General features: G+C 36.7%; 1 protein-coding gene across 5 annotated transcripts in view; it reads left to right on the forward strand.

Annotated features, from left to right (window-relative positions):
- The window catches only part of Nbr (exonuclease mut-7 homolog), a 36,662-nt gene extending 15,986 nt beyond the window's left edge, over positions 1-20,676 (forward strand). For 3 of the 5 annotated variants that reach the window (XM_076180868.1, XM_076180866.1, XM_076180867.1), the window contains exon 5: positions 30-7,526. In XM_076180868.1, the coding sequence (XP_076036983.1) occupies positions 30-606 (577 nt within the window). In that variant the 3' untranslated portion in view covers positions 607-7,526. Of the gene's footprint in view, positions 1-29; positions 7,527-18,806; positions 18,910-19,583 lie in introns of those variants that run through there. The other 2 variants (XM_076180869.1, XM_076180870.1) reach the window with 2 other exon arrangements.
- Positions 20,677-20,918: the final 242 nt, after the last annotated feature.

Here is a 20,918-nt window from a genome sequence, read left to right on the forward strand (position 1 = left end):
ATATTAGAATTTCCTCCTATCCTTTCCAGATACATCCATGTTCCATCAAATGTTATGGGACACATTAAGAAGCTGAAGGTAAATGTTGGTGCCCCCCCATCATACAAAACCGAATGGGTTAGTTGCTATGGCGGTAGAGTCAGCATGAAGACGGGATTAACGGACAAGGGGATTCCAATTGATGTTGGAACAGTTGCAGATGCGATAATCGGTAAAGTCAAGATGTTTTATGTGTGTGGACTCTGTGGTAAGTGCTACTGGGAGGGCTCGCATTATGACAAGGTTCTGACTGGTAAACTTCGAAACGTAGTTCAAGAGACTGAGGAACCTTTTGTCCAACCGATCCCTGGGAAAAGTAATACAAAGTACAAAGGACAGAGCAGCTCCTACAGAGGTGAAAACGTGGGTTGGTCAAAGGTTCCAGATATAGGTAAGAAGAGAAATAGCCCCCCAAAGCAGAGATCGCCTGGCGAGTCGAACGCACGCAGAGATACCCGCGGGATGAAGGCAGGACAATCACCAGCGAAGAGGTGTGAGGTAACTGTAGATTTGACTGACGGCATGCAAGAGTTAAATGTGGTAGAAGTTGTGAATAAAACTTATTGAAGATGTTTACAATGGATGTTCCCAGAGATGGCCATCTTTTATATATTTTTGTAGATTTTATGCATATATTTTTTCTTTGTTCTATAATTTTTTTTATTTGTTTATTTATTTATTTTTTTCACTTTGTGCATACTTTTTGTCATTTCTTTATCGATGCCCCAGTTTTAGGGGAGTGGTAATGTTTATGTAGGGTCCTTTTTTATGTGTGAAGTTGACCACATTATTTTATTTCAAGGTGAACTACTAATGTTTTACTATTTAAAAGAAATATTACAAAGACCCTCTGTTAGTTTTAGTTTTTGTATTTTTGATTCTGTGTTCTGTAACTTGATTCAAAATGACTGTTAATTTTTGTATTGATATATCTGGGATGTAAATGGAGAAATTATGGTTTTGTTGGGGTTTGCTAGTATTTCTAAAAGGAAAAATGTGTTCTCAGTTGTGACTTTGAAATTAGTAAGGTAGTTATATAGCCAGTTGATAAAATCATTGGCTCAGCAAATTATCTTTACGTTCCCATGATTAAGGATAGGAATAAAATTTCAGTATCTTGGTAAACACAAAACCTCAACCTGACCTTCCTAAAACTGCTGAGCTCAAAACATAGTTGGTATCGCTTCTCCTGAGATAAACTTGTATTTAAGCTTGGATTTGTAATACTTTTTTGAAAACGAAAAAAGAAAAAAAAAATTATTTGTAAAGTTTCTAGATCACAAAAGTTTGTCATATTGTATGCATAAATATGTGTGGGAAAAAATACTCAAGCTTGAAGTATGAAGTTATAGGCATGTGTGAATGTGTGTGTTGTGTGTACATGTGTGTGTGTGTGTGTGTATATATATATATATATAATATATATATATATATATATATGCACACTCATAGAAAACAAGGAGAAAAGCTCTAGTTACTGATAGTGAAATACAGGTAACTTGGTTTACATGATAGATGCATTAATGGAAATGTCACATAATACGATTATCGTGTAATGTGAAGCATGGCGAAGGGGTTCATGCCAGAGAATTGTTGGATATACTTCTGAAAGCTGCAGAGGTTGAAGAATGTTTGGAAACCATGGTAAGTTAATAAGTAAACAAGGGCGTGGTCCTGTGGTATGGGAGTTTGGGAGAAGGGCATAAGACAGGTGCTATTACTTAAATGAAAGCCAAAAAAAATAGTGGCATCTTAACAGCATTATAGATCTCCAGGCATAACTGTGCACTGGGGCCCCTACATACAAAGCCTAAACATTACATTTTGATTACATAATGGAAAAAAAAAAACTCTCTTACATTATATAGTACTTCTTTATTTATTCGCACTCTAAACCCAGATTAACATCAATACTGTTAATTAGTTTTAGTAAAACACATGCTGAATATACATTACACAACAACAAGTATAAACTAGAATAATATTTCTGTATTGAAAGCAAGTCAAACAATGTATATCAATTAGTATGGAGCCCCAGTGTTTGTGGGGTGCCGTGGGGATCAACTCCCGAATTTGCCCGTGTGATAAGACCCTAAGTAAGAATGAACAAAGAGGCAGACTCCTCGAGGTGGATCATGGAGTGACATCTGGTGGCCACTCACGAAACTGAGCCAACTGCAAAATTTGATTTTGCATGCATCTTGGTGGTTGTCATTAACGATAAAATTAAGTGAAAAAAATGATGGCATGTTATTTCATACTCGTGCGATGCAGTCACGTGAAACATGTTACCTGTGCAATGTGTAGAAAACACATATACATGCATACATGCACTTTAGTATTTATTCATCAATGGTAGATCTCCTTATAAAGGAGGATAATCAGGCCAACCAGACTAGCAGGTTCATCCTGCTCCCCTCCATACACACTTTCTTTTTGCCCTCCTCCTCCTCCTTCTTTTCTTTATTTCAGTCCTCCTTAACCCCACTCCTTTCCCTCCTCTTAACCACTTCAGTACAACTCAAATTCTTGCACGCAGCATTGGCTGCCAAATGTACAATTCATCATACAACTTGCATTATAAAATATAAAGTCACAGCAGTATTACTCATTCTCTTTTACTCTGAGTAATGATAAACACAGAAAACGTGATCAAACCAGTTCACAGAATCCGGGGATAACTCATGTACAACTGCAAAAAAATGTATACAATCAAGATGCTGACACCAGCTTCCTCGTGTACTTACTCGTGCCTCATGACGTGTGTGGGCATCATTGTACTGAAACGGTTACCCCCATCCCCTTCCCTACTTCCTTGTATGCCTTCCACTAGTTCTTGTCTTGCACTAGGACACCTTCATCTACTATTATCATCCTTCTCTTTGAGCACTTGTACTTTTCTTCCCTGTATTTGCTATTTCTCCCCATCTTCAAAACTCAAATCACTCTAGATAATCTGACCCCAAATGTTCGCTTTATATGTTCATACCACCTCAGCTGGACCCTGCCCATCTTGATTTGCACATTTTCTTATAATTTTTCCCTTATTTTCTTTGATCCCTCATCCAATCAACCAATGCCTTGTACAATTGAAAGACAGCCCATCACCTTTGCTATTACATTCTTTCTTAAAATTGATTCTGCTGTCTGTGACTTATTTCCATGCAACAGTAGGGTCTCCTTTATAGCTTCAACCGTATTCATATAAATGGTGTTCTCCAGTTATGGAAGTGACAGGATATCCTTCCCCCATAAATCTTCCTTTATGATTGACCTCAGTTTTTCTACTGGCCTTAAATCTTCCTTTATGATTGACCACATCTTTTCAATTGGGTTCCTTGTCACCTTTTATTTGCTGTATCCTCAACTCTACTTTTCTTTTTACATCTACCTTTTACTTTGTATGATTTGTCAATTTCACTCTTGTGTTGCCCTTTTCACGAAAGTTTCTGTTCTGTTCTTCACCACCATCCTCGTCTTCTTGTCACATCTCCCACATTTCTTCTAACTCTGCTCCCATTTTCTTTCTTCTAGTTCTATTCAAGATTGTGGATTAATCTGTTCTATTCAAGGTTGTGGATTGATCACCACTTAGAAAAAAAAAAATTGTTTCAACTTGTATTATCCTTACTTTATATTAACCTGAAATCTCTCTCTTGTCACTTAGATAACTCCACTTTTTTTGTACCATTGTGAATGGATGGTAAACTGATGTAGCTTGAAGATCTTTCCCCTCATTTTTTTCTATTTAATTTTGAGGGGACAAGGGGGAGGAGGGTCACCATGTAAATGAAGTGGGGGTAAACCAGCTTTAGCCAGGCCCTAGAGTGGAGGTGCTGTGTCTTGCTGCTTTCCTTCTAACCCAGACAGTGGTTGGAAGCCAGGGATGGTTCGTTATCCACAAGAAGCTAAAATATTTTTAAAAGGGAAACAAATGAGTAGAGAGTGGGTGCATGCCTTGCCTGGCTGCCTCCTTTATAAGGGGTGAAAATTGGTATATAGATCATCCATAAGGATAGAGGAGCTAGTATTTGCTGATAAAATAAAATTTTCAGGTTTGTGTTTATAAAAACATCCCATTTTCCTTTGATGCTGTTTTCTTCCCTCCCCTTCATTTCCTTCCCCACTTTATTGGTTCTACCTTGTGATCCATCTGAAGAAGTGGCAACCCCTTTCCTGTTATTACCGTTGTTTCTTGGCAGTAGGAAGACAGTAGACAAAAATAAGACATTAGCAACGAACAGTTGCACAAATTATTGGTCAGCATAAGGCAGGACGTACAACTTAAGAAATCCTGTATGGAGCATGGATTGTGTGTTGTATGCAGTTGATATTTTTGGGATTTAGTGACAACCATACAGATCAAATCACTCAGAAGTCTCATAAGATCAGAGACAAATTTTCATTCATAGAAAAAAACATAACTTTTATCTTCTAAGATCCCTCTGTTCTGCTGTCCTCTGTAAATCTGTAACAGTTACAAAACCACCTCGGGTACAATACTGTTCACAATGATAGAAGTATCATTTATTGCTGAAGTAAAATAAATAGATAAACAAGTAAATAAGATAGAAATAAGTGGCAAAATTTCCAGGGTTATCAACATTTAGTTTGAAACTGGGCAAAGTGCTTTTATGATGGTGGTGGTTTCCACAAACCTAGATGAGAAAAAAGAAATTCTCCGTTTTCTTTTCAATTCTGTATGACAGATATCAGAGGGTCATCACCCCACTATCCATCTTCAAAACCCACCAATATCTTGGACTCTCTAGAGATGTAGCCTCGATAGTACTATTTTTCAGTTTTTGGTTTGGGCCTGAGATCTCTCTTTGCAATTTAGATTAATCTTCCACCACCTTTACATGAACAGAGCTAACAATCACTGCCTGCTATCCTCTTCTACATCTTACCAGCCAGAGATAGAAACAACCACACTTGACACACTGAAACACCACAGACAACAGTTCAGGATTTCTTCACAGAAAGACAAATGGGAGGGCACAAGAACTGTTACTTCAGTGAAGCTGTGGGTTTCCAGTCCATGAAACTTGAGGTAAGATGTGTTATTTTTGTTGCACACACACCACAACCATCTCTTCCTGTAAGATACAACTGGGTAAACACACACACACACACGGCATGTAAGTATAGTGGATAGTGTCATGGCTTCCCACATATAAGGTCCTGAGTTCGATCCATTCTCTTGGTGTGAAAATCTTTCACTGATACTACAAGCTGTTATGGAAAGTGGTATTCGTGTATGTATGTGTGTGTTTATCAAATTGCATTTACCTAATAGTAGTATACAGGAAAGGAGCTTCAAATTCATACATAGTTCCAGTTTGGGCTATATCCTTATTTGCCAATTGTCATACTTATATTTGTGTTTGTGTGTGTGTTTTAGTGTGTCATGCAGGAGCATCATAGCTGTATTTCCTCAGTTGTAGTATACAGGGTTGGAACCAAGCTTATGAGGCACTGTATCTTCGCCTCCATTCACCAAACTTCATCATGAATTCATTTATGGGGTTAGCTTTTATTATAATTTCATCCAAATTGTTTCATAAATCTGCACATCTATGTGGAAAACACCTCATCCTTCAAACATTTTTTTTTTTTTTTTTTTCTCTCATATTGTTATTAATTTGTACCATACTACCAAATGGTCTCCCTTAAATTTTTCCATACATCTCTCCAATCTAAATATCATATCTCTTTGTTGTTCCAATGTAGTTCCCAGTTTCTTCAGTTCTCCTCCTTATGTCATGTCATCTAGACTTGGGATCATCTTGGTTGCTGCCCTTTGTATTCTCTCCAATCTTCTTATATCATTCATTACCTGTGGTGACCACACTAGCACTGCTTATTCCAGTCTATGATGAATTAGACTTTCATTGGTTTTCTGTCATATCCTCTTCTGTGAAATGCTATTCTTACACCACACACACACACACACATATCTATTATATATATATAATATATAATTTTTTTTTTTTTTTTTTTTTTTTTTTTTTTTTTTTTTTTTTTTAAAGGAAAGTAGAAGTCTTTCCTGCTGCTTTCTTTATATGACTATGTGATGATAGATTGTCCCTGATTAAAATCCCAAAATCTTTTTTTTTTCTTTTGCCTTTGCTATTTCATTTCTCATTTGGCCTCTTTCATTGGTCTAGTTCCAAGACTACATTTCTTTATGTTGAAAGTCATCTTTCACTCCTGGCTCCATTTATAAACCTTATCTAGGTCTTCCTGTAGCGATTTGCAATCATCTTTGTCTCTCACTTCATAATCTTGGCATCATCTGCCAATAGGTTTGCACAGTTTGCATAGCTGTCTATTCCATTCATTATGTCATTCTTATACAGTAAGAACATTGCAGGTGCTACGACTGAGCCTTGTGGTACCCCACTAGTCACTTCTTTCCAGTCCAACTTTTCATCTCTCACCATTGTTCTTGTTTGTCTGTCACTTTTAAAAATCTTTTATCCATTTCATAATAAAAAATTACATTTTCCAATTTCTATATCAGTCTTTTGTGTGACACTTTGCCAAATGCTTTTTCTAAATCTAGGTATACACAGTCCAACCATCCATTTCTGTGTTTGTGATGCAAGATCAAAGTGAATAACATACCACACCACTCACTCAAGGTACCCAGTGAGGTGATTGTCAGACTCCTACCATACTTTAACTGGTCATACTATATTTGAGATATTTTGCAAACTTGAATAAAAGAATAAAGTCGTGATTTCGTAATGTGTGTGGAAAAAAAAAAAGAGGAAAGTTCTTTCATCAGGTAGTTAGGAATTTCCTTTTTTTCGTGGATCCTGCTAGGGTAATGAAGCCTGACTTCACAAAGAGATGCATAATAAACTTCCTTATGGGGAGATCTGCCAAAGATGAAAAAGAAAAGAAAATTATGTAGAGAAGGTATACAGTAAATACAAACGTGAATATTTTGCATTCATTATCAATCTTTCTAGTGCCAGTCCATAAGCATATACATAAAAGTTAGCTTTTATTAACTTTTCAGATAAAATTATATTAGTTTAGTGTTTCAATTGTTGTTTTATTAATATTAAAAGTTGTGCAGTAACTTAAGTCTATCCTCTGTTACACTTGAGAGGGACCTGAGACTTCATGCATGGAAGAGCTGATCTTTATATTTATAAGGAAGGCATTCCATGTACATCACAAACGTTGAAAAGGGATTATAGTAAGAATTTAACTGCATCGGCACCTTAGAGGTGACAGTTGTGCCTCTGGTAACGCAGTTTAAACTGTTAAGGTTGTCAGAAGGTATTTAGGAATATTTATAGAGGAATCAAGCTTCTGTATTAGTTACTACATTTTCTATGGCAGAGGATGTCCTTTAACTAGCTTGATCTTTTTCACGTGTTGTCTCGAGTGTCTATGTGCACAAGAAATTTATTGGTTTATTTCCTATAACCTTGAATTTGCAAGGGTATTCATAAAGACTACATATTATGCTTTTGATGTTTAATTTTCATGTGATTTATAACAAAGTACTTAACCTGAATAAAAGTTGTGCTGTGGATGACCAAAACAATAACAAAATAGATGAAATACTGTATATACACATTTATGATGGGTATAATTGTGGGATACACATTGAAATATATATTAAGATAGTTCATATAATTAGGTTAATTAGATTAACATGCAGTGATAAAAATGCACATGACATTCAAATGTAAAGCTAGAAATCAGAAGTCCAAGATCAGTTTTAAAAGATATAGAATTTTTCTACAATTTCACATAGTGTATATTAATAGAAGAGTAATTGCACCAAACAGTGTATAGACATTTTTACTTTAGAAAAATATTTGATAGGCAAATAGTGGATAGTTTTGGTAGAAGTGATTATTGCTCAGATCCTAAGTGAGGCTTGCACATGATGGTCCTGTGAGTTGTACTTGGGAAAGAATTGTTTCCCCCACCCCACTGCTTGTTTTCAAATCCCATTGATCAGAACTGGGCGCATTCCTTGGTGTGTTCTGCTTTATTTTGGCCGTGGTTAGTGCCCCCAAACTATTAAAGTAATATAGGTGCTGGTATAGTATGTGACCTACCTTTTGGATGTGGCCTACAAAATTTTTCTTTGGTATAGTATATGGCCTACCGGACTTTTATTTCAGTATGAACCTGTCTCTTTAAGTTTTAATAGTTTGGGAGCACTAACCGCAGCCAAACTAAAGCGGAACGCACCAAGAAATGCACCCAGCTCTGCTATTGATACTTTTGCCTCCAAATGGAGGTGCAGCCCAAGTGGCTGACACTCGCTCGTTCTCCAGACTGAGCACAAGAGCTTTGTCAACTTTAACTATTTTCCTGACACTTTTTCACAAAAGGAGAGCTGACAACTGGCAACTGCTCCGTCCTCTTCCTCCCTCTAGCCAGTGACATAGAAACAGACCCATGCTGATACAACACAGACAGTCCAGTACTCTTTCTGTAAAGATTTATGTGAAGGCCCAAGTATTGTTGCTGACTGCTGTGGATTTCCATTCAGGTGGCAACAGTTGTTTATTATTAGTAAATGAGTTAAATATCCGATAGATAAATAGAATTTATGAATATTTTTCATATACCAGATATGATCAATTTTTTTTTTTTTTCCTTCTTTCTCTCTCTCTCTCTCCATTATATTATTAAGATTATTATCATTACATAATATCATTACTATTGATTTGTCTTGATTGGGTTCTTATTGTTCTTTTCATTCATTGTAGATTTTTTTCTTCATGATGGAGCTAGCTGTATAAGTGTGGCAGGGGTGTGCTCTTGTTTCATGTAATAATGTCTTGCATTCAAGTCCCAGGGAAGAAACAAAAATGTGTGCTGATAGTAAGGCTTTACATGTAATCAGTACTTTTGTTTGCACCTTGTCAGGCTTCCCATATACCTTATTTAGACAGCATGTGTACACTAAAAAATCCCAACTTCTTCCTACCATGTGCACACATCCAGACAGGTTCCTGTATATCGGGTTGAAGATAGGCCATATCTGCATGGTAGAAGAGAACACCCTGAGCCCTAAGGTTTCCCATAAGGCAGTGGTGCTTAACTATATATATATATATATATATATATGTATATATATATATGTATATATATATATATATATATATATATGTATATATATATATATTCCACACCCTTGAGGTCTTGCAAAAGTTTGTCATACCCCTTTGTCAAAAGTCAGTACTATTAGCATAAAGTGGAGTGACATGAATCAGTGATGTAGATCTAGTATAGATATTGTATATATTCAATTAATAAATCAAAATAGTACATGTACAAAAAAATTAAATATAGTAGAACCTTGGTTCTCAAATGTCTCAAGTCGAATATATTAGTTCTTGGCCAAATTTTTTATATTATATATATATATATATATATATATATATATATATATATACATATATATATATATTCTCTTTCTTCAGTAGTTGACCAAAATATCAGTTCTCTATCAATCCACGTGGAACCAAAGGGTAAAATTCAAAGTTTTGTGGAAAATTACCACCTAGATAAAACTATCCTGCAGATTAGTAAACATTTTCATTCCTCGACCAAATCAGTTCTGGAACAGTTTTCTAGAACAGATTGTGGTCAAGAACAGAGGTTCTACTGTATAAGTATTTGTCAAGGTTCGAAGCTGCCTTGCAGTGAGTTTGTAGTAAAAGCACATTAAATTCTCCTCTTCAAAAAGCCTTCTTTAAGGAGGTATTATCTTAGTCCTCTCTGAGAGGGGAGTTTGTAATATATAACTGAATCGTATATTTGTCAGTCCCTTAGTAAGTCTAACATTAAACTGGCCAGCATGCCCTTTACTCCTGATGTAGGTTTTGTAACCCAGGGGGTAGAGGTATCCCAGGATAAGAACCACTGATGGTTCTCCACAGAGGAGCTATTCACAGTTACTTAATAGACTACTACAAACTTAATTACGATTTATCATTTTTTGTAGGGGACCGCTTTAGTGTGATTAGTAAAAATCTAATATAGTATTATAGGTAGTCATAAACAATTATTTTTCATATCTACATAGGTGGTTGAAATTATAAACAATATTCTTCATACATGTAAGCCAGAAACAAAAAACAAGACAAAAAACACTTGATTCATGTCATTAAAATGTATGGAATTTGACTGATTAGCTAGACCCTGTCAGAATTTGCTTAGATCCCTGTTTTGTTTTTCTTTGTGGGCCAAGCCATTCAGTTTGATAGAATGTATTTGTTATCAATCAATCAATCCATTGCTGGTTCTCTCATGCAGGAGAACCATGGACCATAGAGGCTGACCATGGGTGCTGGTTCAGCCCATAAGACCCTCAGTGAAAAGATTTTGTGTTGCTGTCTGGGATGAGTGAGTGTATTACAGTATAGCATAAGGTGCTTGTTTTTTCTGCATGGTGGTTGTATTTAGGACAATCAGTGTCTTTTACCAGGGTGATTCTTTGTTGGTATTATATTATTGTCCCAGATGCAACCAGCAGATTAAAGAGACTGTGTCCTGTGCTACACTACCTTACACTCACCCCTTCAAAACAGCAAGACAAAACTCATGACTGACTGTGGGCTGAACTGGTGGATGTTGCCAGTTCCCTGGCAGCTCTTGGTCTCCTACAGTAGAAAACTGGGGGCAAATGATTGATGGGTTGATATATGCAGATGGGAACTGAGTTATGTCAAAGTTGGAACTAAGTTATGCCAAAGTTTTCTAAATCATTTTCTATTTTTTGTGTGTATTTTGACCATTTTACTTTTTTTTTTTTTTTTTTTTTTTTTTTTTTTTTTTTTCATGCAAGTTTTGTGATGGTCTTCATTAGGAAATAGTCAGAGGAAAAGAATTATAAATAAATAAATAAATTATAAATAAATAATTTCCTAAGTTGACTGTGGATGAAGTGAGGGTGTTAAAATGTCTAGGGAGGTCTTCATTGGTTGTGTTTGGGGGGTGCCATTGTCTTGTGGGGAGTTCATAGAGTAGTATGTTTAGGGTAGGAAGTTTGTCTCGGAATTTGTATCCACTTTGGTTCATTGGTCGTTTTTGTTCATGTTTATGTTAACGGGAACACCTGTAGTATACTGCCAATGTATCTCAGTCAGGTGTGATAAGATGAATGATCAAAGGTTGAATGGAAATATGCAATGATTTAAGTAGTTTTCTGATAATCAGTGTTTAGAGGCTATACTATATATTGTATACAGTGTGACATTAATAATTGTGATGAAAATTCACATTCTCATAAGATAGAAGTGGCGAGATTAGGGAACTGAACATAAGTGATGACAAAGGAGTGAGTTAATGTTAATAGAATATCTTGTTTGTGGTAGGTTCAGTGTGAAGGAAGTGGAGAATATAAAGTATCTGGATTAGTGGATGTGGGGATAAGTTAGAGTAAAGGAAGTGAGTAATGTTTGAATGGAGTTAAAATTGTGGTAATTAATAGGTCTATGAAAAAGATTGCAGTCTCAAATAAGTGCTGTTGACAATATATTGTTTCTTTTTTATTAAACCTGAAGTATAATGTTGGACAAAAAAAGAAATCTGCAGGTCATCCCTGGGAATCATTCATGTAGCCAGATACAGAAGTCAACAAATTTTACAGTTAGTCTGAATAATTGTGACTGGATTTTTGTGTTTATTCAGTTACATATTGAGTCAAGTAGAGGGACCAAAAACAGATATCTACATATGGTGGTTGTGCAGTACGGACACTAGAGAATCGTCTCCCCATGCCTATCATCAAAACCCTTAAACACTTTAACCATTAAGAGACACAGCCCAGAGGACTGGCAGTTGATCCCCAGACCAGCCCTAAGATATCTAAGTCAACTTAAACTACTTTTCCTCTATCTTTTCACATGAAGAAAACTGACAGCGTTCACCCTCCTCTTCCTCCTCCTCCTCATCCTGCAGCTGCCACTGCCCTTCTAAACTCTCCTTCATGACAACACCTTCTCAGAACATTGACCTCATGGAGAGAAGCAATTGTAATTGGCATTGAAATATTAAAATACTGCTCCTTTCTTTCCTTTTCCCTCTTCCCCGCTACCTATTATTGTTACCATTATATTGCTGTTACTAGAGCTGGGCACATTACTCCCAGTCAGGTAGTGCCTTACTGCTGGACAGGTAATGCATTACCAAAAAATCTGTGCATGTTTAAGTCTAAATAAAAATATTCTTCTAAAAAACGCTGTGGAAGTCGGGGACAGGTGGTATTACGGTGACGCTTTGTCCTAAAAATATTCTTGGAAAAACGCTTGGGTAAGTCGGGGTCAGGTGGTATTCTTCTCCTTCTTCGCATTCTTCTTCACATTCTTCTTCGCGTTCCTCTTCTTCTTCTTCGCATTCTTCTTTTCTTCTTTGCGTTCTTCTTCGCGTTCTTCTTCTTCTTCCTCGCATTCTTCTTCGCATTCTTCCTCGCGTTCTTCTTCGCATTCTTCTTCGCATTGTACTTCGTGTTCTTCGCATTCTTCTTTGTGCTGGGGATCCCGTGTTGGGGTTCCGCCCTAAGGCTGAGGCCAAAGGGGAAAATGAGGGATTAGAGTGCGGAAAGCTGCGGCCTATGGCTGCAGCCAAGCCCCTGGCAAAGCCGGGGAGGGCGAAGCTCGCGGCTTGTGTATATACATATACACATGCAGTAATGCAGACCGCTCTAAGAAAATTAAAATCAGTAAAGCATTGACGGAAGTGCACCCCAGATTTTTTGGTAATGCACCCAGCTCTGCCCATTACCACTGTTACTACTAACCAGGGACATAAAAGCCACCCTTTACAAATACAACACAGATGTCAGTCCAATATTTTTCACTGATATGTATGTGAGGGCCTGAGGACAGATTGTGGTTACAGTGAGGCTGTGGGTTTCCCATTGGCAAAAGTTGAGGTAATTTTTATTACTATCCTTACAGTATGAGATGCTACCCTAATTGCAATAATTGTTGCCTCAAGTTTTAATGACTGGAAACCTGGAACCCTGCAGCAGCTAACAACAGTTCTTGGGTCCTTATATAAACCTCACAGGGAAATAACCTTGGACTGTCGTTTATGTTGTATTAGCATGGGTCTGTTTCTTTGTACCATGTAGTAGTGTTGTCCATTCTCCTTATGTGAAAAGGTGAAGGAAGTTTGGTCTGAGTTGATAGTGCCCTTGAACCCAGTTTGGAGACATGTCAAAGGATTACAAAGGCAGAACATGCCAATAGGAGACCTTTTGGTCCATATCTAGGTTGGATGCAAAAAAAAAAAAATCATGTTAATAATAAATAAATAGATGAATAAATAAAAAAATCTAATAATGTAAATAATAAGTAAAATGCATAGGTATAGTTAAATAATGAACAAGCAAGTAAATAGTAAATAATAAGAAATTGACATATAACTAATAATAAATGAGAATCAAGCAAATAATGATAAACAAACAGACAAATGATGATAAAATCTCTGGGTAGAGGCGAGGATGTACACAGGTTTTTGAAAATGAGCAGTTGTGAGATGATTTTCTCTAGTGTTCATTTTGTAGGATTACCACTAGCAGGTGCCCATCATTGGTTCTCTCTCCTATTCCGATCATGACAGGTAATGCACAATTGCAAATTCATGTGGAAGTTAGAAACTTGAATGCAATTGCTGTTTATACAGAAGCACTATTTCATGGACTAATCTTACAAATATCTTACGGTACCTACTTCTCCAAGAAGTCACAGTGCAATATGAAAAGGATATGGGTTTGTTAATCTTGTAATTTTGACTGCTTATATTGCATTTCCCAATTACTTTTATCTGAATGGATAACATTAACACTACTTTCATGTAGTTCCCTTCATAGTGGTAGTATTGTGTTGAAGTCAGATAATAATTCCAGTCTCAATGGTCTACTTGATACAGGCTCACAAAACTGCAGGTTGTATTGGTGCTACTGTTGTGTGCATCCAGTTATATGGGATTTTTAGTAATCCAGTTTGGACCAAGACTAGATACTTGCTTGTGTCTTTGAAAGGGACATTGGAGAAAGGCATCTCTCAGCTACCCATCCTGCCCATCTTCATAACCTATCAACATCCTCACCTTGCCTGGAGGTGCAGCCTCAAAGGGTTGGCATTTGGCCTCTGGATTGGACCCAATGTATGTGTGTATATATATATATATATATATATATATATATATATATATATATATACACACACACAAATATGTGTCAACTTCAACCTGCTCCCCCCACCCCCAACACACACAAGGAGAGTTGACAGTTGCATTGCTCTTGTTAGCTAGTGACAGAAACTGTTGCACAATACAGAAACTCTAGAGTTTATTTACAGAAAGACCCATGGAAGGAACCAGGAACTGTTGCTGGCTGCATTACTCTGGGGCTGTGGGTTTCCATTGACAGAAATTTGAGGCATCAGTTGTTGTAGTGCAGTTTAATAGAAGTACACAAGATTTTATTGTCACTTGATACTGCAAAGGAAAATGAATAAAAGGACTTTGGAAACAGTGTCTTTTTATATTTATCTTTTTCTGGAAACCTGTAGCCTCATTGCAGCTGGCAACTGTCCTCAGGCTCTAAGAAGAAACACTGGACATGTCTGTATTAGTGTAGGACTGTTTCTGTGTCACTAGCCTGTAGTAGCAGTAATAGAAGGGAAGCTGTCACGTGTTATCAGTTCTCCAATATAGAAAAATGGAGGAAATAAAATTTAATTTGATAGATATCATGGAGCCCAAGGGTCGGCCTGTATAGGCTGCTCCTGCATAAGGAGAATATAAGAATGGAGGAGACTGCAAGAGACCATAAGGCCTACACTAGACAGTTTCATGTCCTTTACCACATTTCACCCCAATCTATAAAGTTATCTAATCTCTTAAAACAGCCAATTGTTTCCATGCTCGCTACATTGCTACAAAGTCTATTCCATTTGTTAACCACTCTGTTGGTAAACCAGTTCTTATCCATTTGAAGATGGGCGGCTGGGAGATGATTTTCTTATATGTCCATCTTGCAGGACCACCACGTGTGCACCGTGGGGCCCCATGTGAAGAAAGTTAGATTATGTAACGAGCTGAAATTTAAACAGCAAATTGAACAGACTTTTTTTTTTTTTTTGGGGGGGGGGGGCTTGGAACAAATTCCTAAAACAAACAGTACAGTTATTGAATGGGCTTGGGAATGGATTATGTTTGTGTGTAGAGACCTCAATGTATATATTAGATATATGCAGTAAATAAGGTGCTACCCAAATGTTTCAGTAGCTCAAATATTGTAGGAAAACAAGTTCCAGTCCCTTGCCTCCTAGTTTTCAGAGTTGCCCCTCAAGTGTGTATACAGTGGTCCCAGTGATTGTTTCCATGAATCTATGCATCTCAAGACAACTTGAGGCATGATGCGCTTCAGTGTTTTGTACAACTGCCTGGATCTCCCAATTGAGTCAAATTGGCATCCTTTTAGTTATTGTTTCAGTTTGAGAATCTGAAAAAAAATGACAGGAGGCAAGGTGAGGCAAATACGGTGGGTGAGGAATGACTACCTTGTTATTGTAACCCAAGAACATCTAGACAGTAATTGATGTGTGGGTGGAGGACATTGTCATGGTGTAAGACCCAGTCTTTTTCAACTTTCTGGATATTTGTGATGGATATTCTCCCTTAGGCACAGAAAAATTCTTGGTAAAGGTTTCCACAGATGGTTTAACTAGATAGAATGAATTCATTGTGAACAGTCCTTTGGTTAGTGAAAACAACATCGACTTGACTGCTTTGAACTTGAGGCAATATATATATATATATATATATATATTTTTTTTTCTGCTGCTGCTGCTTTGTAGGTCATAACCATAAACTTCAACAAATGTCCTATCTGCTCATCACTCGGCAGTCTTGGCACAAAATGTTGTAGCAATGTGCCACATGCCCAACATGTCTGACAAAATGCATCACATGCTACCATGTGACAATCCTACAGTATCACAAACATCATGGATAATTTGTCTACAATCTGCAGGGTAGCTCAACAAACATTTTCAAATGTTTTCTGGTGTTGTTGCTGCTGATGGTTGTTGTCTTCAACGAGCATTGACCTCCTTTGAACTGCTTGTACCAGAAAAATATTCTGTCTTGGGATGTGACTGTCACCAAAGATTTGCTAAAGCAACCAATGAGTGTCTGCTGCTGTCTTGTTGATCACCTTGAAACAGAATTGAGGCAGGTTCTTAGTTCCATGTAGTCTGCTATCGTAAAACAGCCAAACCACGTACAGTACTACCTCTCATTAACGGACTAAAAGGGGGATAATGGTGTCCGTTGATGAGAATAATCCATTGATTTGGAGTGGTTTTTGGGTGGCATAGTGCTTGCACGCACTAAACAACAGCACCAAAAACACAGCGAAAACACTGCAAACACAGCTAATTAATGTCCGTTAATGAGAGGTAGTACTGTACACAACCACATTACTGTTATAAGTATAGCTCAACAATACTTCCACTCACAGACAGACAGGACCACACTGACACACAAAGAATGCTGCTGATAATTCTTGTGGCAAAAGGCAAAATTTATACGTTTGGTTCCATTCAAATTCCTGTACTGGAAACATTTGGATAACACCTTGAACATGTATCCATAGATATGCATTCTCTTCCTTTTCTTTCTTTTCTTCTCACATACATTGTTTTAAGCCTCAATTTGAGATGAATCCAAGGAAAAGGAACCAAAGAAAATTGAAATTCCAATATTTTAGGTCTCACCACAGCAAGAATGAACAACAGCCTTGTGGCCGATATTATCAGAATGGAGAAACATCAGTTATGTTTCTATGTATAACATCAATAATTACCTGAAGGAGTTCAGCATGGACATTTTTTTTTTTTTTTTTATGGTGACAGACTTGTGAGTCTGGAGAACCAGTTGTGCAGTGCAAAAGGTTTGTTGGTAACTTTTTCATGGAAGTGTAAATGGTACTCTACAATTTTATATTTTGGAATAGAATTAGAATTTTTCATAACACTTTTTCACCTGTGATTAGAATATTTTTTCATAGATGCAAAATTTCATTTTATTTAGTGTATAGTTGCAAGTATACAGTATTCATGATACCATTGATAAGTATTTGTTATCCCAGATAACAGTGATTTGTTCAATATATACCATAATGTAGTGAGCATATAATGCAATATGTCGTCCATTATTTTGAAAATAGTAATGTGCTTCAATTTTTTTTTTTTTTTTTTCTTCTTCTTTTTTTTTTTTTTAGCATGGATTTTTCCTGGTACTTTTCTTCAATTCTTGTAAATTGTTGGAAAACAATTTGAAATGTAAATTAATGCATTTAAAGCATTGCTGTCTTTTTATTTTATTTTTTTTCTTGATGGCAGCAGGTAGGAGAGTGAAAGATCCACAGTTAAAAGCGAGAATCTAAAATATATTTATCTTTCAGTGAATGAAGAAATAAAACTTTGTTTTATTTACATTAATATAGTCCTTCCTCCCTCAATGTCTATAGTCTATATGCATTTATTATGCCAAATACATAGATGAACTATGTACCATGCCTTCATTTGTATGCAAAATGCTCTGTTACCCTAATGTGCTTTGAGCTAGGATTTATACACACAGTAAAGGTCAGAGGAACCAGTGACCATGAAATATCATTGAAAGCTAAGTGTCTGCATATTTGAGATTATCAGTTTCGCCTAAGTCACTGGTAGAATGGATATGATATAATCCTTGACTTGGATTCTTTACACCAGAGCACCTTAAAACCGCAAGTATCGCAGGCAGTGTCAGTGAAGCATCTGTTTTGTGATAGCGACTGTGGCTGTAATTTGGGTCTTTGTGTGATGATGATGATAATAATAATGGTATTAATCACTTCAGTGCGAGCCAAATTCTCGCGCGCAGCATTGGCTGCCATATGTACGTTTCACTACACTACTTGCATTATAAAATATAAAGTCACTGCTATATTATCCAATATCTTTTACTTTGAGTAATAATAAACACAGAAAACATCAAACCAGTTCACAGAATCCAGGGGTAACTCATGTACAATTACCCAAAAAAAAAATTATATTCAAGACAGCGACGCTGGCATCTTTGTGTACCCACTCACGTCTCGTGACGTCTACGTAGGTGTCATCATACTGAAGTGGTTAATAATAATAGTGATCATATTTATTGCCTTGAGTTTCACTGACTGGAAACCAGCAGCTCCAAAGTGATTGGTAACTGTCCTTGGTCCTACAGATTATTTTGGAAGTAACTTTGGACTTGCTCTGGGTTGTATTAGTGTGGGACTATTTCTATATCACTGGCTTAAAGTAGTGCAGTTGTGGTTAGCCAGTTCTCCACACAGGGAAAAGGTAAAAAAAATAATACAATTGAAGTTGATCAAGGGCTCAGTGTGTAGACCAAGTGTCAGCGTCTTGAGACTGTACCCCTTGATGTAGATGAAGGAGTTGATGGATTTTTAAGATTGGCAGTAGGTAGATCATTGTCTCAGCTGTCCATCTTGCAGGACTACCACAAGCTGGAACCCATCATTAGTCCCTCCTTGTTTGAAGTGCTCAGGAAATGACTTGCACAATTAGCAAACAGGACAGAAAGCAGTTTAAGTATTAGTCTTTGTTCTCTTGCTCCCAACTTTTATTATCCAGGCCAGGGGTGGGCAACCTTTTTAAACATGGGTGCCAAAATCAGCCAAATCTTTGATACAATTTTTTCTTTCATGATAACAGAGTAAAATTATAGGCGTGCATGCGAGTATGGACCTCATCACCTCACCTCATAGGGTCCCCATCCGCCACCCAGCACAGTGTGATTACCAATGGTCATATAAAAGTTAGAGATTTTTAGTTATTTATCTATTTTTATTTTTTTAACTAGTTATTTTTATTGTTGTTTATTTTATTAATTTATTTTTATATTATTGTTATAATTTTTTTTTTTTTTTTTTTTTTTTTTTTAGATAAGCTTTAGGTTTCATGTTCTGGGAGAAAAAAATAGTTTACCAGGTTTTATCTATTTTTATCTATTTTTATTTTTTTAACTAGTTATTTTTATTGTTGTTTATTTTATTCATTTATATATATATATATATATATATATTTTTTTTTTTTTTTTTTTTTTAAGATAAGCTTTAGGTTTCATGTTCTGGGAGAAAAAAAATAGTTTACCAGGTTTTGCTTGTATGCCAAGGGTTGTCTACCCCTGAACTAGGTTGCTTGGAATCCAACTTTACAGTTGATGTATTTAAATTTTGTTCTGATTAATTGAAAGTTCAAGTTGGGTAAGACTAGTGTAGTGAAAGGTATTGTGGAGGCAGTCAAGGAGAGAAAATGGAATTGGGTGTGGATGTTAGTGCAAAAGAACAGTGGGTAAAGGAGCAAGTGTGTTACTGGGAAGAGCGAGACTGGACGGTGGATAAGAGATAAGATAGAGAAGTTTACAGGAGTAATGTGGACTAAAAATGGCTGATTGATTTGTTTATATAAAAAAAAAAATTATCTCACCAGGAACAGGAACTTTGGAGTGATGTGCTTTTGTCTGGACCAATAGGAGCTGAAGATGGACAATGGCACATTCAGAGACTTTGTCATGGCTAATACCGTATGATACAATTGATTGCACTGGTGGCATAATCGGAAGCATGCTCGTCTCGTATTCACTTAGTTGTGGGTTTGAATCCCGCACTTCCCCCAATTCCCAGCAGTGAATGTGTCCTGTCCTGACAGTGCCAGTGCAAACCAGGGTAAATGTGACTGACTGTTCAGCCATGTGCAGCTACGCGCCTCCTGCCGTAAGCTCCTCACCTTCTTCAGGAGAAGCCTATGAGACCTGTGGGCCTAGGTTTGGAGATATTTATAAACTATTTTACTTAGACTCTGACTGAGCAGGTTAGAGCGTCGCTACTTGCGGCGGAGTTCAAGGCGACGGCAGTCCGAAATCTTCCCCCAGCGAGTTGGACCAAGGGTGACGAAAGGCATATAATGGAAGTTTATATATATATATGTTTATAATTATATACAAAATAAAGGTTCGGAACCTTTGTTTCAGATGTGCCAAACCCAACAAAACCCACACTTTGAATCACTCAAATCTGACAAATAAAATTCAATCCAAAAATGAAATAGATTATGCCAAAATTCAAGACTATTCGGAAAGTGAAAGACAATTTCAAATTTCTAACGAAAGTCACACAAAAGAAGCCCTATTTATTTATTTTTATTTTTTAAGGCTTCTTGAAATGACCATACCTACCTCGATCGCCATGGGGATCGTTAGGAATGGGAAGAGCAAGATTACTATTACTAGGGAGTTACGACAGTGACTGAATATATAGCACATACAGTCATTCGGTTCCTCGCACTATGTGCCCTGATGAGAGTCGATCCTGTGCCCACGAGGTAGCAAATGGAGAAGCTAACCAAGTACATATACGTATATATATATACTTATAAATGTATGTATATATATATGTTGAGACATTCTGACAGGATGTGAATAGGAAACACAGGAGTCTTAATCCGAGTTTATTCCTGACAAATTTCGCAGGTAAGTTTTTCCCCGGCTTTGAAAAATCTTATCAGCGAATATATACATGCATATATGCAAAACAAATCACTAAGGACACGTGACAACAATACTTGCAGAAAGCACCTGGAAAATAAAAGAATTGAATACCGAACGTTTTCGTCTATTCAAGACATCATCTTTGTACCATGATGTCTTGAATAGACGAAAACGTTCAGTATTCAGTTCTTTTATTTTCCAAGTGGTTTCTGCAAATATGTATATATATATATATATGTATATACATACAAATGTATATATGCCTATATACATTTGTA

The sequence above is a fragment of the Oratosquilla oratoria genome, unplaced genomic scaffold, assembly GCF_046742065.1.
Source record: "Oratosquilla oratoria isolate Oo_2021 unplaced genomic scaffold, ASM4674206v1 SCAFFOLD120, whole genome shotgun sequence".
Lineage (NCBI taxonomy): Eukaryota > Metazoa > Arthropoda > Malacostraca > Stomatopoda > Squillidae > Oratosquilla > Oratosquilla oratoria.